We start from the raw sequence: 23050 nt of genomic DNA, 5'->3' as shown, positions 1-23050 counted from the left end.
TTTGCAAAGTCTACATTTGGCATCATCAGAGGATTTTTTTGATTTTTGTTGTTTTGTTGGCTGGTCCACTTGTAGCCCACTTGTCGACAGATGCCCAGGGACCTCAACATCCGCCACGGCCCTTGTTAACCCGCGTAACGACCAATGCGGTATAGAATTTTTATTTGTTTCTTTCGCCATGTTATATGGGTTGGCGGGTTTTTTTTATGGGGTCAGGTTGCCAACCTGATCCCAACCCTCCTCCTTTCTCATCCGGGCTTGGAACCGGCAACAGCAGAGTTGTTGTTGTTGTTGTTGTTGTTGTTGTCCTTGACTTTTGTTGCCAGTCTTTGTTCATTCTGTGCCTTTGCTTTCCTGACTTCATCTTTACAGATTCAGACTATCTGATATATCTGCTGATATTTTGCCTTAGTTACGTGTCCCTATTTCCTTTTTTTTTGTACTTATCCTTTTTGTCTTTCAGTTCATCAGAGAGATCTTTGGGCAACCATGCTTGTTTCTTCTTGGATTTTTTATTTTTTTAGTGGTATTGTGTTGGACTAGGCTTTTATGATCAATATTTTTCAGTATTTCCCACTCTTCTTGTTTTCCCCTTTTCTCTCTGAGTTTGTTAAAATTGAGCCTGACTAAGTGGCTCATGGCTAAGATACTGAGCTTGTCGATCAGAAAGGTCAGCGGTTCAAATCCCTAGTACAGGTCTCCTGCATGAGCAGGGGGTTGGACTAGATGGCCTCCAAGGTCCCTTCCAACTTTGTTACTGTTACTGACCCCTCTAAAGTTTAAGATACTGGTTGGATCTTTAGTTACTCTGTTAGAATTTACAGAATAAGGTGAATGCTAACATTATTCATTCATCCCTGTGAGTGCTGACAATGTATAAGACACGGAGAAAGTTATTTTTCTGACATTCCCTTATTGTTAATACTGTGTTCTGAAATTATTTTTAAGTATAGTGCTTTATCCCAGAAAATGACAATGGCACACCATCTCTCTATCGTGCCAAAAAACCCACAAGCTATCCTCCCTGAGGTTAAGAGAAGAGAGGAGACAACTCTTGCCATGAATCAAAAAATGCCAAAAAAAGACAGCTCTGTGCATGCATCCTTTCCTGCAGAGAGAGATAATAGGAAAACAATGCCATAATTTATTATAGCTTTACAGGAGGAATGAAAAAAAATTGATGTTACTATACCTGTGCCTCCTAACAAACTAAAATTAAACAAAAATATGTATTTTTCCAAAGATTCCAATATTGATATGATTTCAAGTCTTGGCCCTGCCAGTAAAACTGAGAAGAATCTTTGAAGTAGTTAATCCAAAGCTCTGATCAAAAAGATACACCTTTCACAAATTATACTCCTAATAAGTTAAAATAAGTGTCATGGAATGTGAGCAGATGAAACACAATTTATTGCCCAAGCACTACCATCTAGAACAGTGTTTTTCAACTTTGCCAACTTAAGATAGGTGGACTTCAACTCCCAGACTCCCCTGGTTGAAGAATTCTGAGAGTTGAAGTCCCACATATCTTAAAGTTGCCAAGGTTGAGAAACACTGATATAGGATGCCTGTATCAATGAACTGCATTCAGAAAATAAATACTTACCTCCAAGAAAGCTATAAGAGCCGAAGTGGCGCGGTGGTTAGGGTGCAGTACTGCAGGCCACTTCAGCTGACTGTTATCTGCAGTTCAGCAGTTCTAATCTCACCCGCTCAAGGTTGGCTCAGCCTTCCATCCTTCCAAGGTGGGTGAAATGAGGACCCAGACTGTGGGGGCGATATGCTGACTCTGTAAACCGCTTAGAGAGGGCTGAAAGCCCTATGAAGTGGTATATAAGTCTAACTGCTATTGCTATTGCTATTGCTAAGAAGCAGATAGTCCAGCCGAAATGAAATTTTGCAAAGGAGCAATGTATCCAGCAGCATCTTCATGATAAGAAATCCAATGTAACATGCGATACTGAAAACATGCATTCTGTCTGCATTGCACAAGAACCTGCTCTTTGGTATTAACACAAATCAAATTATCTAGAATCTCTCTCTCTGATGTCTTCCTGCTGGTTGGAATGAATTGATTGCCTTTGCTATTTAAATTCTGGAAATAAATTGTTACTGCTTTAGCAACAAACTGATATGCAGCTTTAATGAAGTATTTGAAGGGAAATTGTGGGAGAAGAGCAAGCTGAGCAGGAGGGTGGGGTTAAATGTGTCATCAGTTTGGAATCTTTACACTCCCATAAGAGGCCCACCCCCACCCCAGTGAATTCCAGTTGACCCTTATCAATTCCCAAGGTAGCTTTGACCCTTAGTTGACCAAAGTCTTGTGTAGAGGTAGTAATAATAAACTCTTCTGAGCTTTGAACTCAATGAATGCTCTTGATTATTTGACAGAATATAGAATATCTGATAGAAGTATATAGAAAGGGACATAATGGCATCCCCCCAATTGTTTTTTTTTCCTTGATGGATTGGATTTGAGATCCCAAGATTCCTAGCATGCCCACAATAAATAGTAAAAGATTCTGATTTCTGTTGAGAGCAAAAATAAGAAAATTATTTAAGACAAGTCTACATGGTCAAAATGCTGATGAATTTATGAACTGAAGTTTTCAGTTCTTTGTGTCATGAGTAAACTCTCATAATCAAATATAAATGCCTATATTGTCAGGCACCGGGGCAGAGGTGGGCTTCAAAAATGTCAGCAAGAGTTTCTCTGCCCAGTTACTGGGTGGGTATGGCTATGGTGGGTGTGGCCTATTCAGCCTCCTTCACCATGGTGGGGAGCATTTTTGCCCTCCCTGGGCTCCAGAGGCTTTCCTCGAGCCTCTGGGAGGGAGAAAATGGCCTCCCCAGGCTCCAGAGGCCCTCAGGAGGCCAAAACAGGCCCATTTCTGGCTTCCCCAAATTTCCAGTAGGCCCATTTTTTGCCCTCCCTGAGCCTCTACACATGCCCTGAATTTACCTGCATCCGAAACACGCCACATCATGACTCCTGGGAAGGGAGGGGCTGGGTGGGTGAAGCCAGCCAGGAGTGGGATTTGAGGGTTTTTCGAACTGCACAGAATCTTAGCTGGAGGTTCTCCTGAACCCCTGTGAACCCGCAGCATTCCATCCCTGCACTGGGGAAATCAGGAGATTCAGGCAGTTCAAATGAGCATAAAGATTTATTGCAAGCTTAAGTTCTCTACAAGAATCTGACCAACTAACAGTCAAGGGAAATGCGCAGGAGATAAGAGAGGCATTCAAGATGGGTGGATTTAGATCTCTTGCAGATGCACAGGGATTTGTGACTTAAGATGTGTTTGATCCCTCCCTCAGACTCAGTCTGGTCATCTCCCATACCTGTTTATCTATATAAATATTTGTCCCCCAGTCTTAATTTCATAGTTGAAGTGTTATATTTTTTATTCATTTTCATTTTGATTCATTTTTTAATTCATCTTCCAAATAAGCAGTACTGAGTAGTGAGTCTCATCCTCCATCCTTACTCTTTTATAATGATTTGAGCCTCTAAATCTGGTGTAAATTTGGTGTAATAACAAGAAATTTTGCGGGAAATGAAATGCAGAGATTACATGCAATTTTGCAGAAGCCCTCTGCCAGGATGAAAGTGGCTTTTTGGGTCAAAACAAAGAAAAACACTGAGCAACAAATTAGACAGAGGCAGCAGGCTAATATGTAGATCAAACTGATTAAATACACACAACAGTGGGATGAGAAAACTCTAATCTGAACATGTCAGAAGATTAAGTCAACAACAGGTGCCAGAAGTACAAAAATAAGATTGTGGTTGTATGGGAAGACGCTGAAAGCTGAGAGATGGGCAAGCACTGCAAAAGGCAAGATTATTTTGCTGTGCCCATCATAGACACATTGGCTCATTTGCGATGCAAGAGAGACAGTCACTGAAATAAACAAACATGTTATGACTTATTTTTTTTCTGACTGGAAGACAAGCCAGGTGGTTGGATGGAATCAGATTGACAAGAAGGTTGCTTTTTATAACACATAAAGTTTATTGCTGAATTTGCAGTACATTCATAATAGGAGGGAGTCTTCAAAATAATTACTTCCTCTAGGATCCTGCATGCTAATAATGATGGTTACCATTCCAGTCTACACTTATAGAATAGATTAGAAGAATTAAACAGTGGAACAACTTGCCTCCAGAAGTTGTGAATGCTCCAACATTGGAAGTTTTTAAGAAATTATTGGATAACCATTTGTCTGAAATGGTATAAGGTTTCCTGCCTAAGCAGGGGGTTGGACTAGAAGACCTCCAAGGTCCCTTCCAACTCTGCTCTTCTATTCTAAATACTTGAAAAGAAATTGGACAGAAAAAGGCCAAGATGGATTCTTCTTTGTGATAGGGAGCAGGACAGGAATAAAATATTTTAGTTGCCACAAAACAAATCGTAGTTTGAGTATTCAAAACTGTCCTAACAGTAAGAGCAATTCAGCAATGAAACTAATTCTCCAGAAGAGGTGGTTGGCTTTTCTCTGAATGTGTTCAAATGAATCCTTAGACAGTCCATCTTTTGGGGGGTATTTTAATCTTGATTCCTGCCTTGAATAGGGGGTTGAGTCTGATGGCCTAAATTGCAATTTCCCACTTTATTATTCTTTTTTTTTTTTTTTTTTTTTTGAGGTCTCTGTGAACTTGCCTATGGTTTCTAGCAGTCATATATTCACAGCCCTGGAACGTCATGTTTTATAGACTTGCTGGAAGGAAATGGGTGCCATTCTTAGCTTTGACATTTTTTTCTTGAAAATGGAGGTTAATGGCAGTGCCTGAGCTAACTTTTTTATTATTATTATTATTATTATGTCCGTTTGGGTTTTCTTTTGAAATCTAGTTGATCTTCTGTTTGAAGAAACTTTCAGTGCTTCTTGCAGAAAAGGCAAACAACATATAAACTGGATTTTTGGGAGAAAATTAATGCTTTCCCTCATCACATCAAGCTTTTAGGTGATCTGCTTGGTTACAATATATTGAGCTCTGTGAAGCCAGGCACTTCGACCTGTAAGCCAGGAATTATGATTCCTGTGACATGTAAACAGGGATTTATGATTTGGTGTGTTGTTCGAATAGGTTCATAGTTGCCCTTAACCATGGTTTGTTTACTCAACTGATTGAGTTGATGAGTAAACCATGATTTAGGGCAATTATGAATCTATTCACTAAACGGATAGCAAGTTCTTTTGCAAAGTCAAGATATATTTCCCTTCCAGACCTTGGATGTGTCAGAAATTCTTTGTTTCTTAAACAAATGTATGTAACATTTAGGGATCTAACACCAACTGATCCATAAAGTTTCAACCCTTTGCCCTGTTCTCAAACTGGAGCCTTGCCATTGCCTTAGATGAGCTGTTTTTTTTTCTTTTGGCTGACTGCTGCAGTATGAGTTGAAAAATATCCCTTTTGGAACAGGATCATGGTGAAGAAGCTTACAAAGCCAATTTTCGCTACACAAAATGAAATTGATTCTGACCTGAAATGTATAGGTTTAAGGGAAAGCATAAGAGATTTGCTCTATCCCATACATTCTGCAGTGAGGTTTCTTCCTTTGTATTCTCTTTCAAGAAAAAGCCCCGTTCTCTTTTCATAAATTGTTTAAATTCCCTTTCTTTCAATATTGTTTGATTCATTGTCCATCTTAACTTCTTTGTTCCTTTCATAGAACTTTTACTGGGTTGTGGTCTGTCCAAATACTCATTTCAATATTTATTTCTTGTATATTGTGCATCAGCTCAGTTGACATCCACATCATATCAATTTTAGACCAGGACATGTGTTTATTTGAGTAGAACATGAATTGGTCTTTCTTAGGGTAGATTCCTCACCAAAAGCATCTCAAATACCTAATTCTTCCACTATTTAAAAAAAGGGTGTTATTTTTTTATTTTTTGCTAGATTTATAGTCCAAGTCTACATCCACTATTGCATTAGAATCTCCTACAATACATATATGTTCATGCTATATTATTTCTTGTGAAGTCTACCATAGTTCCACCTTAGGCCAGAAAACAGCTGGGTGATCTTGAGCCAGTCCCACTCCCTCAGCCCTAAGAAGGAGGCAATGACAAATCACTTCCAGAAAAAAAACTTTGGCCAAAAAAGCTGCAGGAATTAGATTTGGCTACAGAAATACTGAAGCTTTTTAAATATAAACTTATTTACATGTGATATATCATTATCTTTTAGATGAAAAGTAATAGAACATTTAATAAATGCTGGTTTTTGTGTGCAGATTATAAAGATATTATAATTTAAGATATTAAATTATATCTTTAAGATATTATATAGATGGTGTCATTTCTTCAAACTTAGACCGATGAGTTTTATTTACTTATTTATTTTTAAAATTGATTGGCAGTCCATCTTACCTCAGGGTAATTTCTGGATGGCTTACAATCATAAAAAAATACAACTGTACAGAGATAAAAATGTAAACAAAAATAAAATAAAATATAAAAGAAGTTGTTTTATTGTATATTTTGTCATTCCCTTTCCCTTTTAGGTTAGTTTGTATTTTAATGCATGGTGTCAAAAGTTAATAAAGATCTGTAGGAGTGTGTGTGTGAGAGAGAGAGAGAGACAGACAGACAGAGAGACAGACAGAGAGAGACAGAGACTGACTGACTAATTGACTGACTAACTGTGGGAGTAAACATATTCCATAGAAAGCAGACTCTAAAAGTTTATATTATGTAAAACCAGATTCTCTAGGAGAGGGTTGGGAATGACTGGACCAGCTGTTTATGCCCATTCTTGAAACCCTGCATTTAAAAGATCTCCTGAGATCACCTTGGTGGCCCAAGAGTGAGCAGAGGAAGTGACAGAGAGATGACTTGCAAGTCAGCCTAAGAGGAGTTTTGCTAACCAGATTCTCGACAGTTCTGTGGGGCTGCATCCCATCCTCATCCAGCTGGAACTGCCATACTCATTTGGGTGAAATACATAGATGAAGATTCTCAGTCATCCAGATCAAAGTTGAGTCATGGCCAACTGGACCAAAACAAAAAGAATTCCAGTTGCCAGAACAACTTCTGTCTAGATAATATGGGTGAATCAAAAGATAACCTAGCACATCCTGATGACCACCGGTGGGGAAAGATGTCCCACTTTCTTCCCTTCTTTCCCAAGCCCTTTCCTACCACCTGTAAGAAAACAGACTCTTTCTCCCTGGGCGTTTCATTGAAGTGATCACTGAGCTCTCCTCCTCCTCCCGGCGGCCGAGCCAAGGGCCTTTCTAGGTCTGAGTTAAAAGGGCCATAAAAGAACAACTTCAGAACATGACTAAGAGCGTTGCAAGTGCGTCGGGGGGGGGGGGGGTTGCTTAGATCAGAGGTCTCCAACCATAGCAACTTTAAGACTTATGGACTTCAACTCCCAGAATTGCTGGCTAAGGAATTCCAGGAGTTGAAGCCCACAAGTCTTAAAGTTGTGAAGGTTGGAGACCCCTGGCTGCGATCAGTCTGCCAGTCCCCACCCAGGCAGACCGTGGGGGGAAGTGCCCCACGCTGGGTGGGGAAGCAGGCAGGGGGATCAGGGGCCAAAATGCCTCGGATCTTGCGCCTTAGCTCCTGCTCTCCGTGCAATCTTTCCTTCTCAGTGGGCATCTGGAGATGACAGATAAAGAAGCAGATCTGACCAGATCCTTTTTTGTAGCGGAAGGTTGCAGGTCTTTCTAGGTCTAGGAGAGTAGACTGAAGTCCCTTTGAACTCAACTCACATCCTGGAGGGCACTTCTTTACCCTCCTACCATTGGGAAGGAGATGTAGAAGCATAGCCAGCCGCACAAACAGGCTGAAGAACAGTTTTTTTTCGTGGGCTGTCAGACTCCGGAATGCGAAATAACATCATTACTAAGTAGTACGATGGACTTGCAGGGCTAGCGCAACGTGTAACCTGTTCTCACTGGTGCAATAGGACCGAGTGTCTGGTAATATGATTTATTGGGTTAGGGATTTTCTGTCTTCACTGTGAGTTGTATTGCGTTGGGGGGAGGGCGCCCAACCAATCTCATTGTATGTATGTTGTGTACTGACAAATAAATTATGACTTTTATTAATTTTGGCCTGAGCTTACCTGAGTTCCAGTGGGGGAAAGGCTAGCCTTGTCTCTCCCTCCTCCCTCCTCCCTCCTCTAAATGTTTGGGCCTCCACTCGCTGGATTCCTCGCAAGTTATCCTATTAGAAAGCGAAGCGGGAGCGTGCGGGGACCCAAAGCACTTTTAGTGGAGGAGAGACAACCGTTTCAGAATGGGCGGTTTAAGAAGGCTGGGGGGGGGGACGGACGGTGAGGCCAAAGACAAACAATGGGAAGAGATGAGGAGGAGGCAGATTCTCCTCTCTGCCTTGCTGGGCTCCTCTGCTGGGTGGTGGCAACGAAGAGGTCCTCCTTCCCCACCTTCTCCATCAGAGGAGGGTTGGAGGAGGAGAAGGGAAGGCAACCCGACAAAGGGCAGGCACACATACACACACTCTGCCCGATTCAGATTGGATTTTGGTCAATCAAGAATAGCACGGAGAGAATGGCAAGCTGGTCCAAAGGCAGCTAGGATGGCTGCTGAATGCCCTGTTGTTGTTAGTTGTGAAGTTATGTCCAACCTATCACGACCCTATGGACAACATTCCTCCAGGCCTTCCTGTCCTTTACCATCCTCTGGAGTCTATTTAAGCTAACACCTATTGCTTCAGTGACTCCATCCAGCCACCTCATTCTCTGTTGTTCCTTTCTTCTTTTGCCCTCAATCTTTCCCAGCATTGGGCTCTTCTTCAGTGAGTCCTTCCTTCTCATTAGGTGGCCAAAATATTTTCAGGATCTGGCCTTCTAAAGAGCAGTCAGGGTTGATCTCCTCTAGGACTGACCGGTTTGATCGCCTTGCAGTCCAAGGGACTCGCAAGAGTCTCCTCCAGCACCATAGTTCAAAGGCCTCCATTCTTTGGCTCTCAGCCTTCCTTATGGTCCAACTTTCACAGCCATCCATTGCAAATGGGAAAACCATAGCCTTGACTATACACCCTTTTGTTGGCAGGGTGATGTCTCTGCTTTTTAGCGTGCAGTCTAGATTGGCCATAGCGTTAAGTCTGCTTAACCCTGTCCAAATAAATTCCCCTCCTCCACTTTTACGATCCCTTTCTCTTCCTTTTAGCATCCCCTTGTTTCCTTTTCGGGCGTCCTCCTTCTCCTGCCGTTCATTTTACTTTATAGGCCAATCATCCCTGCTGCGTTCAGTGGCATTTTTGCATCTCCCGCCTGAAGGAAGCGGACTTTGCTTAATTCCTCCCTACTTTCTTTCCATTCGGCTATTGCGCCGCCCCATCCCACCCCACCTCTGTTTTTCCGCCCTTCCAGTGACAAAACGGCAACCTCCGAAAGTCCTTTCTGCCCCCCCCCCTCCACAAACACACACGAGAGAGAGGGGGGGTTGTAAATATTCTTTGCGGATAGGAATCTTTCAGAAGACGTCGCTCTTTTCATCCAAAATGCCCTTACCCAAAAGGAGTGGGTGAGGGACCGGCGTCTCCTTTTGCACAGCGAAGGGTGGTAGAACTCAACCACCACCATCACCCCACCAACCCATTGAAAGAACGAAAATGAATTTCGCAAAAAAAGAGACGGAGATTACCTCCAAGTCGAAATAAATTGACGCAAAATTTAATGACGTTTCTCCCCGCCCCCCCAGTCCGAGGATGGTTTGTTCTAATCCCCCACATCGAGCCCTTTAGGATACTTAAGAGGTTTCCCACGCTCGACATCCCGAAATCGAGCTTTCTCCACCAGGATCTCGTCCTCTGGGCTTCCTCCCCGCGATTGAGCCTATAGAATGCCAGCACTTCAAACGTCCCATACTAGAGCTAGGGTTCACACGGTGCACTTGTCCCTCTTTGCTCTCCCAAGCGTTGCGCTTCGATCCATCCGTACCATTAACTCGGGTGTAGTAGTTGTTTCCCAACGCTTCCCAAACTCTTCGGTAGCGTTCCGACTCGGTTGTATGAAATGACTTTCTCGGGAGCTCACCAGATCTCTGAGCGCGTGGGGAGGGGGGATCCTTTGCCAGGGAGCGGTCGGTGGGTCCGGATAAAGTGAAATCTAAGACAGGCGCCCTGGAGGGAGGGGGCTCTTTGGGTGTCCCAAAGCTGGAGATAATACGGTTTGCAGGGTCTTTGGTGCTTTCTGAGGTTGGTTGTTTTTTTTTAAGGGGGGCAGATGTTTCGTTGCCCAAACTAGATATTATCATCAGAGCTAAGGTACGATTTTTCCCGGGCAGGCAGCATCAGCCGGCGAGACGAGGGATTGATTGGGTGTTGTTTGCTGTTAGATCGGGAGATCTCCGGGAGAGAGACTTGGGAATCAGTCAAGGGGTCAGGCAGCGGGAAGAGACCAAGGAGACCCTCTAGTCTCGACCGGAATCTGGTTAAAGCATCTTTGATGGCTGTAAATTGAATTATTGGTGCTAGGACCAAACTTTAAGGTAGACAACCAGGAAGGGGAATCTGGACCTTGGTCTGGGTTGAACTCGTCCCTTTTTCATCCCTTCCCTTCCTTGAAGAGGGAAAGGCTGAGTCCGTCGTCAGGAGGATCTAAGGAACGCGAAGGGTGAAAGGGGTACAGAGTAGCCGCTAGCGGAAGCCAAACCGCCCCCCCCCCAAACGCCACAGGTTTCAGGGCCCCGCGGGGACTCAGCGCCCATGGAACGGGCGCGTCAGCCTCGCTCGCGCGTTCCTCTCGCTTCGCTTCCCCCTTCGTTTGCAGCAAAATATTTGTTTGCACCCTTCGCTGGGCCTGAAGTTAATGACTCAAACGTGATAGCGTGGAGTAATCGGGAGAAAAGTCCCCGCGCCGTGTTTATTGTGTGGGTTGAGCTGTTGGAGCGGCGCTCGGCGAAGCTGCAATTAGGGTTAGATGGAGATTAATTAACGTGCGAGCGGCGAGGTGTAAAAGGGGTCTCAACCCTCCACTCGGGATAAGCGGCGGCGAAGGCGGGGGAAGAAGAAGAAGAGAGAGAGAGCTGCGGCGGCTAATTAAACGCTTCGCCCGACGCTCCCAGACTTTGCCGAAGCCCAAAGCCACTGCCGCCGCAGCCTCTTCCCTCGCCCCGCAGGTTCCCGAAGGAGTTCGGTGGCCTCCTGCAAAAGGTCTGAACCGGACAGCGGGGAGAAGGCGGAGAAAGAGGCTCCTGGAAGGTGCCGGCCCCGTTGAGATCCGCCTAGCTAGAGTCTGGGTCTGGGACCTGGAGTAAGCAGGCGGGGGCAGCGGTGAAACTCAATTTTTTCTACTACCGGTTCTGTGGGCGTGGCTTCGTGGGGGGGGTGGCAGGGGAAGAATACTACAAAATCCCCATTCCCTCCACACTCCTGGGGGAAGGATACTGCAAAATCTCCATTCCCGCCCCACTTTGGGGCCAGCCAGAGGTGGCATTTGCCGGTTCTCCAAACTACTCAAAATTTCCGTTACTGGTTCTCCTGAACCTGTCAGGACCTCCTGAATTTCACTTCTGGGGTCTGACTTTTCTTCAGGTCCCGGAGGGGCGTAGGCCTGTTTGTCCTGCCTCCTTGACACCGTCCCAATTTGGGTTTCGGGACGTCCTGCCTGCAGTGCCTAGAGCAGGGGTTCTCAACCGTTTTTTTTCCTCCAGGCCCCACCTAAACATCTCTAAAATCATGATGCCTCCCCCCCCCCCGCCCCTTGTGACATATAATTCTTACTTTGTTCAAAAAGTGAATTCTACTCGCGGAGGAAGCCTAAAAGGCCGTTAACTTGGTTTAAACAAGGTTCAAATTGCCCCTATTAAAAATCAAACTGCCCCCTCCCCAGGCATGGGCCTCACTGGCCTAGAGAGAGAGACTCCCCCACTGAACAAGCCTTTTTCCAAAGGCCAACCATGGGCATCGGCTGCGATTGGTGTCCTCCCCCCCCCCTCTTCGTTGTAGCCCCCAATTCTGCTCTCCGAGAATTAGATTCGGTTTTCGCCGTCCACATTGAGAACACACGCCGCCCTCCACTTTAATGGGTATTGCTTGGGAAGGGCATTCAATGGGAAGGCCTTTTCCCCTTGGGTTGCTCGGAGCCCCGGCGCCTCCCGGTTCCAAATCTTAACTCTCCCGGCAGCTCGAGGGAAGCCTCCCGAAGAAGAAGCCAGTCGATCTCTCCCACCCTATGGACGGTCTTTTTCCCCCCTTCTTTTCCGACCACAACGAGTTGCCTGGAGTTTGAGCTCACAGGCGTATCACGGAAGAATTCTTCGTCTCTGAAGGTCTTTTTCAGGCCCTCGACTGAATTAACTCTCCAACGTTCAGGTCCCCGCTCAGATCCCAGCGAGCAAGAAACATTTGTAGTATGTAGCGCGCTCCTTATGCTGGGGGGAGAATCCGGCATCGATCATCTCCCCTGCACGCTGGATCTCAGGCTCCTTCCAGACCTCTTAAGGAAATGGACTGTAATAGCAGGCAGCCAATTCGTTTGAGCGTGGCTGGGGGTTTGGGGAATTGTGGTCTGCGTTAACTAGCGAATGGCGAAGGCCATCTCAAGCCTCAGGACCGCTCCGAGAATCCTTCTCTCTAAGAGAGAGAGAGAGTTTTCAGAAAGCAACGGAGATCCATGGCCAAGTAGCCGAAGGCCTTTTTGGAAGGTTATGGTGTTTCTTTGCCCACCCCAGATCTTTGGGTCAAGAGGACTTCTAAAAGTCACATCGTTAAGGGGCAGGGTCCTGGGATCTTTCACTTTTAGGAACTGGGGGACCCATCGATCGCCCTGTTAGAGGCCAGGCCCATTTCAAAAACCCTCCGGCGGCATTATTCTTCAGCTCCAGCTCCAAGCCATTCCTCCGGAAGGTTTCCTCGTGCGAGTAAGCCGAATTGCCAGCACACTAAAACTAGCCTAACCCGAGACCCTCGGGACGGTGCGAGCGCTAACCCGAGACAAGCGGCCGTCGCTCAGCTGCTTTAAGGGCAAGGGTGGACGGCTTCTTTCAAAGCCTCCCACCATAAGGGCTAGAAACGTGGCTTTTTTTAAAAAAAGAGAGCAATCGAACGCTCACTTGCATTAGCAGCGCAAATTGTGGGGAGGGGGCGCTGGGGAGGGAAAGGGAGGAGAAGACTGATGTTTTATATCCCGTCGGAGCGAAAGAGAACCAGACAGCTGTTCCTCCCCTCTAACACTTGGGGAAGGGAGCGAACCGCTGAAGCGACTCCCTCTGGAACTATGAAAAGTCCCTCCGCTTTTTTTCAAACTTCAAGCAGATCCTATCCGCCCGAGGCATCCGCCGCTCTTTTGCAAGGTGTCTAAGATCCGGGAACAAAACGGGAAGGGGGAGGGAAAACAGCAGGGTCACCCCTTGCTCTTCTCTCCCCCCCCCCCCCCACAGATGTTGGTGTTGTGGCCGATGCCTCCTCTACAGGGGGCTCGTATGCTGTTCCCCAGGTGAAAGCGAGAGAGACAGCCGCTCGATCCGGATGGTGGACGGCCCTTTAGCCAACTTTTGTTAAAGCGACAAAAAGCGGGGTTCCTCCTAAGTATTTTTTTCTTAATTTTTTTTAAAGCATGGAAAAGCTACAAAGTAAGACGGCGTTCAGGCCTTACTTTGCCTCCTGCGGAAGCCTCTCCCCCCGCCCCCCTTCCTTGCTTTCTTTCCCTCCCTCCCTTCCCAATAATCCGTCTCTGTATTGTTGAAAGAGAAAACCAGGTGCCACGCCGCGCTTTAGAGTCTTGCCTATTGAAGGAGTTTTGGAAGCAGCTCCCAATCGCGGGGGGGGGGGGGCTGAATCCCCGAAAAACGGGGCAGCCTCTCTCCCACCCCCACCCGCTAGGTGGAACGTGGACAATTTCTTCAAACCTCCCTCTTCCCCGCATACAAACCTAATTCAAGTTTCTGGTTCTCTCTGTTTCTTCTGATCCCCCCCCCATCCTTTGATAATGGCAATTTTCCCTATTTGAGGTTGAGAGAGGAAAATAATAATAATAATTTTTTAAAAACACGTCAGGCAGGTAATTACGATTTTTTTTAAAAAGGAAACCAATGTCAAACAACGCGCACAAAAAAAAAGAAACTCAAGAAAGTGGGGAAGGGGAAAGGAGCGAAGGGGCCAGTGGCAATTCAGTCCTGCGTTTGGGGGAAAGGGGCATTTCTCCGTCCCAGTGGGGAAAAAAAAACTCATCCTGCTAGAGAAAGTTGTCGGGCGTGTGTTTGTTTGTTTACTGTTTGCTCGCCGGTTTGACTGGATCCGTTCGTACTTTGGCAAAAGCAGGTGGCCGGTCTATAGAATGGCGAGACTTTGGATGCCAACCTGCGTTTAATTCGTATTTACGCCTCCAGGACCCAATTAAAGGAGCTGCTCTCCAAAAGCGGGGAGGCGGGTCAGCCGGTCCTTAAATTGAGACTGGGTCCCCCCCCCCCCTCCCGACTTCCTTTCTCTCCCTCTCCTTTTGCAAAAGATCTGATGGAAAGACGCGCTGTCCCAATTGAAACGAGGAGCGACAACTCAACTCCCGAACCTCCCCGTTGGTTCCTCTCCTCTCCTTTTCTCAATTTTGGTTAAAATAAATACAGCTCAGCTCGCCTCTCCTGGGCGGCTTTTATTTTATTTTTATTTTTTTTATTTTTCGCTGCGCGATTTGCTTGGCGCCCAACTTGCGAATAACACTTTCCGTCTTAATTTGCCACATGCAAAACGACTCTTCGGCGTTTGCAAGTCGCTCTCCACCCCCCCACCCCCACCCCTCCCAACCCACACACCTCCCCTTCCCCCCCTTCCCCAGCCACCCACCCCTTCTTCCCTTTGGAAAGGCTCTCGCAGAAGAAATCCAGGGTGTGCCTTAAATTGGAAAGGAGGAGGGGGGGGAGTTCCTTTATCCTGCTCACCCCTCCCATCCGTCCAGACCTGGGCTGAACGTTTGGCTGAGAAAAAGAAACCCTCGTCCGCTTTCTGCCTCCCTCTCGCTTCCCGCCCGCCTGCACGGTGGCCAAAATCCCCGTGTCACTCGGCTTGAAGTGACTTCATGCGATGTCAGCTTGAAATGCCAGAGACGTCCAGGAAGATGCTTGCTATCCAGGTCTGACCGGGCGGCTAACACTGCGGGGCTCGGATGCGTCGGGCAAAGGTAATTCACCCCCCAGGCCAGACTCACACACACACCCTCCTCCTTCTCCCCTTTCCCTCCACCCCACCGCCTCTCGGGGTCACGCCACCACTCTTAAGCGAAAGAGGCCGCCGGGTGGGCAGCCTTGCCGCCCTGCCTATTCTCCCCCCCTCCCCACAAAATATCCCAAGCCGGGCCGTCTCGGATCCCGCACACGGAAAGGCTCGCGGAGTTTGCCGGCGACTCCCCCCCCCCCCCGGCGCGCGTTCTGCTGAATGAATGAGCAGCGGTCTGGTCCTCCTTGCGCGCAGCCGGTTCATTTGAATGTAAATGGGAGGAGGGGATGCGGGGATGCGGGGTGGGGGGAGAGAAACGAGCGAGGGAAAGAAAGAAAGAAAGAAAGAAAAGAGGCGCTTGTTAAAATGGATGTATCTGCAAGACTGAGCTGAGGACCGAGGCGAATTGAGCTTGACTTCTCCGCTTCTTTTTCTTTTTCTCCTTCTTCCTGTCTTCTTCTCCGTCTTCTTTCGCTCTGTCCATTTTTATGGGCGACCTCCGGCTGCGGATCCCCACCTTTGCCGTCCTCCTTCCCCTTCCTTCCCGCTCTCCGCGTAGAGATGGCCTCGTCGGCTTCGCTGGAGACGGTCATGCCTTCCGCCTGCATCCGGACCGGAGCCGCCAACCCGGCCAAGAGCCTGGCCTTCTCCATCGAGCGGATCATGGCCAAGGGCTCGGAGCCCCATCACAAACCCGCCGCCGCCGCCTTCGAGGCCAGGCCAAGCGACTCTCCCGCCAAGAAGCTGCTAAGCCTCTGCTCGCCTCTGCCGGGCGTCATCCCGGTCCAGCCGCTGCCGGCCTACGAGATGCCCTCCAAGGCGCTGCTCAATTACTCGGAGCTCTGGAAGGGCAGCTTGCGGCACTGCGGGGCCGCGGCGCTGGGAGGCTCGACGGGCGCCTTCTGCAAGAGCAACTGTGGCGCTTGCTGCAAAGGGGAGCTCCCGCCTCCGCCGCCCCTGGGTCAAGCCGCCTTGCCGGGGGCCGGCCGGGTGATCAAGCCCCAGGTCATCCACCAGACTCTGGCCCTGCCGGCCAACGGATCTAGCCTCTACTACTTCAACTGCCTGGACTCTTCCGCCTATCACCCGTCGGAGATCCTCCAGGGCCAACTCTTCGCCTCTGGCCTTCTGCATTCCCCCAGCCCGGCCGCAGCCGCCGCCGCGGCTGCCGCAGCCGCCTTATCCGCCCATCAAAAACTCTTCCTGCTGGAAAATGCCAAGTTGGCCGCTTTGGCCCCGCCAGAGAAGTTCCCCAACCCCCAGTACCCGCATAAAGAGCGTCTCCCGGGCCAGCTGGACCAAGTGATGAAGGAGAACTCCAGCCTGGCCGTCGAGAGGCCCAGCGGGAAAGCCCACCACCACGCCAAGCTGGGCGGAGGGTCAAGCGCAGGAAGCGGTGGAGGCGGCACCTCGGCCGACGGGAAGCCCAAAAACTTCACCTGCGAAGTGTGCGGCAAGGTACGGGGGCGCTATTCCCCGGCTTTTTGGGAACTCAGAACCACCCTTAGGCTTCTCCCATCACTTCTAGGTGACCCACAATCGCTTCCTAATTATTACGCGTTTGTGCTGAAGACTGAATTTTTTTTTGGGGGGGGGGGAGTTCAGCGCACTCTCCTATATTGATCTGCCGGGCCATCCTGTGCAAAACGGGGTCTCTCTCTCTCTCTCTCTCTCTCTCTCTCTCTCTCTCTCTCTCTCTCACACACACACACACACACACACACACACACACACACAGGCTGTTGTCCCTCTCTCTCTCTCTCTCTCTCTCTCTCTCTCTCTCTCTCTCACACACACACACACACACACACACACACACACACACACACACACACACAGGCTGTTGTCCTGGCCACCTCGCAATCTTCGGCGGGCCAGATAACTCATAGCTGGGTCGCCTAAGATTGGCAGCCATAACTCCGCAACAGCATGCGTGGTTCCGCTTTTGCAAAGGTTGAGAGGCGGCCCCGAGGTTAAGGGGAAGAAGAGAGCATGCTCCGGGGGCATTAAAAGCGAAACACCAGGCCCAGCCTTTGACCCTCTCCTTCGAGTTGGCCGGCCGGTTTAGAAAGGCTTAAACGTGGCGAGAGCTCCGTACTCCGGCCTAAAAAGTTCCCTGCCTTGTCTTTCTTTGTAGGTGTTCAACGCCCATTATAATCTCACCCGGCACATGCCTGTTCACACCGGAGCCAGGCCCTTCGTGTGCAAAGTTTGTGGGAAAGGTTTCCGCCAGGCCAGCACGCTCTGTAGGCATAAAATCATCCACACGCAGGTACGCTGGGTCTTCAAAGAGATACCCGCCCGATGGGTGTGTATTTCCGTTTTTTCTTTAAAAATAGAGAGAGGAAAAGGAAGGGAAAGTGTCTTAAACTCACTTAAGGGAAAGTGGGTTAAATGCCACGCGATGGTCTCCGGTGGCAAAAATAATAATAATACCCCGAGTAATTTTAAGAACGGCCTCTAACTGTCCTTTCCACCAACAGGAAAAGCCTCACAAGTGTAACCAATGCGGGAAAGCCTTCAACAGGAGTTCCACGCTAAACACTCACATTAGGATCCACGCCGGCTACAAACCGTTCGTCTGCGAATTTTGCGGCAAAGGATTTCATCAAAAAGGTATTTGGACCGGGCGATGTTCTTGTATTCGTTTAAATCGCAGAAGAGCTCGTGGGAAGGGTGGGAAGAAACGTTAAGAATCAAGGCGATTCTTATTTTTTTCGAGAGGAAAGCTAGCTTTGCCTTTGCGCCTTATTTATTTTTTTTCTTAACGGGGAAGAAAAAAAAACAAATCTGTTTTTGGAGAACGCCAAGTTGCAAACGAAAGATCTGCGTGTGTATGTATGTGGGGAAGAATAGAAGAAGGTTGGGGGGGGGGGGGAATTTCCCACCGATTTTTTAAAGCGTCTGAACAAAAATTCGGCTTTCAGTGGCGAGGAAGATTCTTCATATAGAACGTCGCGAACGTTCGGGATAGAATCTTGGGGTCTCGGGCATTCCAAAATGTAGCGGTGGAATTGACCCGACTTGGAGGTTACCAGAAGGTGACCCCCTCAAGCGTCCCGGGGGAGGGGATGTGGAGAAAGGAGGGGAGCATATCCTGGGTTGCTACGAAAGACTAGTTAAGCCCTGTCACTTGTCATTAAAACGGGAAAGTAAATTCAGTCCTCTTGGGGCACGATCCCGCCAGAAGGAAAGCACTTCGAAATACGAGAATAATTCATTTGATGTCAGTGGGAGAGTAAAGCCCGTGTTTCCACGCACCGGAATAAACCAAGGAAAGGAGAAAGTGTTGGAGCTGGGCTGAATCCCATTTTTTGCCTGAAATTGAACCGGGCAGAGAGGAACTTTTTTCCCCGAAGGGAAGAAGGTCGCCAGGGTCTTTTTGTACTTTTTGTTTTTCCATTCGTCGTTCCCAAACTCTCTTAAACGAGAAGAGGGGTTTTTTTTTGGGGGGGGGAGAATAAACTTCCGAAAGAGCACGGCAGGGTTTCTCCCTAACTTGCTAGGAATTCCTCTGGCTTTCAAGCGACACAATTTGTGAAGTTCGAGGTGTCTTTCCCCCCCCACTCGCACTCCCACCACTCCCGGCCGACCCCCCCCCCCCCAAATCCAGGTTCTCCCATTTGCTCTGGGTCAGGACGCTGACCCGGCCTCTAATTTTTTAATTCGTTAGCGGCATCGCGGCGTGGCCTTGACAGAGATTGAGTTTGACAACTTCTTGACTGTCCCTTGCAGGACACTTTCTAATGAAGCCGCGCAAAAGAGGCCGGAGCCCTACAAGGCCGGGGGAAAACCGTGCCCAAGAAAGCGGGGCGGTGGTGGGAGTGGGGGAAGCTGCTGCTACTGCTGCAGCCGCCGGCATCAGACGCCGGGCCCGCAGCAGGTCCCTTTCGTCAACAGAGCCACGGACATTTCTGAGATAACTTGGGTTTGTGCTTTTTTGAACTTGGCTCATTTGAACTTGGGCTTCGGCTGGTTCGCTCTGGGGTGCGGCCGAGTTCCTTGGGTCAGGGTCTTGCGCTGAGACTGGTTAACCAGTGTTGTACTAACCACTAAGCAGGCTAAGCACGTGCTTAGGGCACCAGGCCTAAGGGGGCACCACAAAGTTGAGAAAGAAAAAAAACCCCCAAAAGCTTGGCTTGTTTTGTGCAGTATATGCAAAGGAGGGGGGGGGCACCAAGATTTGACAGTGCTTGGGGCACCAGTGAGCCTTAATCCACCACTGCGGCTAACTCAAGAACCAAGTCAAACACCTCCTCTTCGGGAATTGCCGTTTTTTACATTCTTTTGCCTCTCCTTTGCTGACCCCCCTCCCTCTCTCTCCCTCCCTCCCTCCCCATCTCTCTCTCTTTCTCCTTCCCTCCCTATCTCTCTTTCTTTCTCTCTCTCTTTCTCTCTCCCTCCCTCTCCATCTTTCTTTCGTTCTCTCTCTTTCTCTCTCCCTCCTTCTCCATCTTTCTCTTTCCCTCCCTCTCCATCTATCTCTCTATTTCTCTCTCCCTCCCTCTCCCTCCCTCTCTCTTTCTCCCTCCCTCTCTCTTTCTCCCTCCCTCCCTATCTCTCTTTCTTTCTTTCTCTCTTTCTCCCTCCTCCCTCTCCATCTCTCTCTTTCTCCCTCCTCCCTCTCCATCTCTCTTTCTCTTTCCCTCCCTCTCCATCTTTCTTTCGTTCTCTCTCTTTCTCTCTCCCTCCTTCTCCATCTCTCTCTTTCTCTTTCCCTCCCTCTCCATCTCTCTCTCTCTTTCTCCCTCCCTCCCTATCTCTCTTTCTTTCTCTCTTTCTCCCTCCCTCCCTCTCCATCTCTCTCTTTCTCTTACCCTCCCTCTCCATCTCTCTCCCTCCCTCCCTCTCCATCTCTCTCCCTTCCTCTCCATCTCTCTCGCTTTCTCTTTCCCTCCCTCTCCATCTCTTTCTCTCTCCCTCCCTTTCCACCTCTCTCTCTTTCTCTTTCTTTCTCTCTCTCTCCCTTCCTCTCCGTCTTTCTCTTCCTCTCTCTCCCCCCCTCTCCCTCTTTCCCTTCTTGCTTCTCCCCCGTCAGGGAACTACAAAAACCACAAGCTGACCCACAGCGGCGAGAAGCAGTACAAGTGCAGCGTCTGCAGCAAAGCCTTCCATCAGATTTACAACCTAACCTTCCACATGCACACGCACAACGACAAGAAGCCATTCACGTGCCTCACCTGCGGCAAAGGCTTCTGCCGGAACTTTGATTTAAAGAAACATGTGCGGAAGCTGCACGACCCGGCCGCCGCCGCCGCCGTGCCTTCCTCCAAAGAGCTCTCCAGGACCGGACCAAGCTAAAAGTAGCAGAGCGCAGCACCCCGCGCTCGGCAAAGGCCGACGGAGCGGAGGACTTGTTCGGCCAGCCAAGACTTGGAGCCACCGTAAGGCCGGGAAAGGACAGAGACAAAACCCGAGAGAAGGACCCGGGTTTTTGGTATGCGTGTCAAAAACATTTTTTTTTTAAAAAAGGGATACACACATACATGCAGACATATATGTATATATGTGTGTATGTATATACATATCCTTGCGAAAAGGAAGGAGGGTGGGAGGAAGAATTTAATACTCTGTTGCTGCTACGGATTCCAGGAGTGTTTCCAAAACTGTAAAGACAAAAATACACCGGCCGATCAAATATGTATATAGAGGACTGTAAATTTAAATTTTAATGTCCACTCGATTAATTAAGGAATATATCATCTACCAGGCAATAAACATCGCTTTATGTGAGTCGTATTTCCAGGTCCCCTCCTAAAGCTACGGTATTTTAATTTTAATTTTAAAGAAATAATACAATTCTGGTCCAATTTATTAGTAGTAACGGGTGAAGTAGTGAAGTCCACAGTTCAACCCTTAGCGGCGTATATTCTTTTCGGTTAATAGTTATAGCAGAACAATCCGAAGCTTCCCACCTCCAAGGCCTTGTGGGAGGGGGGGATCTTCCCTTTTGTGTGTACGGGCCTTTCTCGTCTCCCCCCCCCTCCCTTTTCAGTAGAAGTTGTTGTCCCAAGAAGTGCTTCAGCTAAACAGGAGAGGAGTTTCCGAAGCAATCGCGCGAATGCCGAGTTCGGGTGTAAATCCAGACCGATTCAGAGCAAAAGGCCGAAGAGGGGCGACCGTGCCAGGCCGGATCACCGGGGGGGGGGGGTGCCCCAGCAGAGGGTGGGTCTAGGAGAAGCCTCCTCCCTCTCCATCTCCATGGGGGTCTTTGGAGGAGGAGGGGGGGCTTCTTCCAGCCCTTGCTCCAGTGAGTCCCCAAACACACACACACACACACACACACATACACACACTTCCCGGCTGTTCTATTGTGAATGGGCCGATTTCGGATCGCATCTTAAAGAAGCCGAAGAAGGGGCGGGTGGGGGAATTGGTGAACCGAGAAGGAGAGGCTGGCGAGAAGCGAGGAACCAAAGAACCGCTTGCTCTCGCCTCTCAAAAGCGCCCGGTTGGGCCTTCTCTCCTTGCCTCGGGCAGCCCTAGCAAGTAGTAGCCAGGGCAGAGCTGGGGGAGAGGAAAGGAGGGCATCCCAACGGCGGCCAGCTCACACACTCCCCCCCCCTCCCAGCGATTCCAATAAACCAACCTTTTCGCATGGGGAGGCACTTTGGCAGAGGGAAAGAGAGAGAGAAAGAGAGAGAAAGAGAGAGATTTCGCAGTCCTTCCAGCCTTGCCTTATTCCCCCCCCACCTTTAAGTGGGAGAAATGAGAATAGCCCGATTGAATTACGCATTTATTTGTTCCAGTACAGAGGAAGTCAAACATTCTGGCTTCCAGCAGATCACCGACGGCAACCCCTCCAGGCGTCTGCCACTAACACCCACCACCACCACTTCCTTCTTGGGTGGGTAGGTGGGTGGGTTGCGGGGAGGACTGTGTTTTTGTTTTTGTTTTTCTCGTCGCCGGGTTAGAAAAGAAACAGCTTCTCAGCTCGGTGGCATCTTTCCATCCGTGGTTGGGGAGGGAAGAGACCCAGAGGGAGAAAGAGAGAGAGAGAAGAGAGAGGAGGGAAGCGATGGGAGACGATTATTCTTTAAAGTGGATATTCATCTCAAAATTAGAAGCTATAATATGCCACCTTCTGGTCTCCCTCAATTAACTTCTTCCCTTCCCCCCCCCTCCTCTCTAAAAAGCGATTTCCCCTAAATATAGTGATGGTTGTTATCATCACCTTCACCACCACCACCACCATCACCCTCGCTTGCCGCCGTTCTTCTAATCCCCGGACGCCAAGGAAACGATCTCATGCTTGCTTTCCGAGTAATGACCCAAATTAAGAGGGGGAAACACAGACCCTCCAAACCTATTATATTAATCATGTAATCATCCACAGCAGGCTCCAGAAATGTTCATTAAAAAAGGAGGAAAAAAAAATCAAGGGGTTGGATTAAGGGGAGGAGGAGGAGGATGCTTGGCTGCTTCGGGTTCTGCCAAACCTCCCTAATGCGCGGATGTTTATTCCGGCCACAAGACCAGGCAGCGGCGCCCACGCAGTTCCCGTCGCTCCAGCCCAGCGGCCAAGGGAAAGCGGGAATTAAGCCGCTTTTTTAAGGTGCCTGGGGACAACGACGTCCTCCTCGGGACTCTTCGGCTTCCCCTCCGCTTTAATGGAGCGCTTTAAATGCTGAGAAGCATTTCGAGCCTCAATGCTGAGGCTTCCGAGCTATAGCACCGGGCAAGGCCGCGTTCGTCGGCGGCTCTGCGTTAAGTCACAACAACATCAGTTTGGGGAGTCTTTTCGGCTGCCAGGCCTCTGGTGCAAAACTAGCCAGATAGACAAAAAGTCCAAGTTAAAAAGTACAAGTGAAAAAAGGAAGGCGGAGGATGACAAAGCCCCAAAGAAAAATCACATCCAACCCGTTTGTTTTTTTAAAAGTTTGATTAGAGAAAAGAAACCCACAGGTTT

General features: G+C 48.6%; 2 protein-coding genes across 4 annotated transcripts in view; one reads left to right on the top strand and one right to left on the bottom strand.

Moving 5' to 3' along the window:
- The window catches only part of CEP15 (centrosomal protein 15), a 431988-nt gene that overhangs the window by 357151 nt on the left and 51787 nt on the right, over nt 1–23050 (bottom strand). The gene's annotated exons all lie outside the window — the stretch shown is intronic.
- FEZF2 (FEZ family zinc finger 2) lies at nt 14789–21261 on the top strand. Of its 3 annotated transcripts, XM_087707807.1 has the most exons (5): nt 14793–15106; nt 15701–16599; nt 17279–17413; nt 17625–17757; nt 20180–21261. In XM_087707807.1, exons 2-5 carry the CDS (start codon nt 15703–15705, stop codon nt 20440–20442), a joined length of 1428 nt encoding a protein of 475 aa, XP_087563933.1. In that variant the 5' UTR covers nt 14793–15106; nt 15701–15702; the 3' UTR covers nt 20443–21261. The 3 variants fall into 3 exon arrangements, with proteins under 3 accessions (XP_087563934.1, XP_087563933.1, XP_013916408.2); XM_087707808.1 differs by lacking the exon at nt 17279–17413 and having other exon boundaries at nt 14789–15106; XM_014060933.2 differs by lacking the exon at nt 14793–15106 and having other exon boundaries at nt 15383–16599.

The sequence above is a fragment of the Thamnophis sirtalis genome, unplaced genomic scaffold, assembly GCF_051295495.1.
Source record: "Thamnophis sirtalis isolate CommonGarterSnake01/CBP01778 unplaced genomic scaffold, rThaSir2_p1.2 scaffold_3, whole genome shotgun sequence".
NCBI lineage: Eukaryota > Metazoa > Chordata > Lepidosauria > Squamata > Natricidae > Thamnophis > Thamnophis sirtalis.
This window is presented reverse-complemented; position numbering and strand designations above follow the sequence as displayed.

Coding starts and splice junctions, on each gene's coding strand:
- FEZF2 (XM_087707807.1), top strand. CDS start 15,703: ATGGCCTCGTCGGCTTCGCTGGAGACGGTCATGCCTTCCGCCTGCATC. Junction 16,600..17,278: donor CCTGCGAAGTGTGCGGCAAG/GTACGGGGGCGC, acceptor CTTTCTTTGTAG/GTGTTCAACGCCCATTATAA. Junction 17,758..20,179: donor CAAAGGATTTCATCAAAAAG/GTATTTGGACCG, acceptor CTCCCCCGTCAG/GGAACTACAAAAACCACAAG.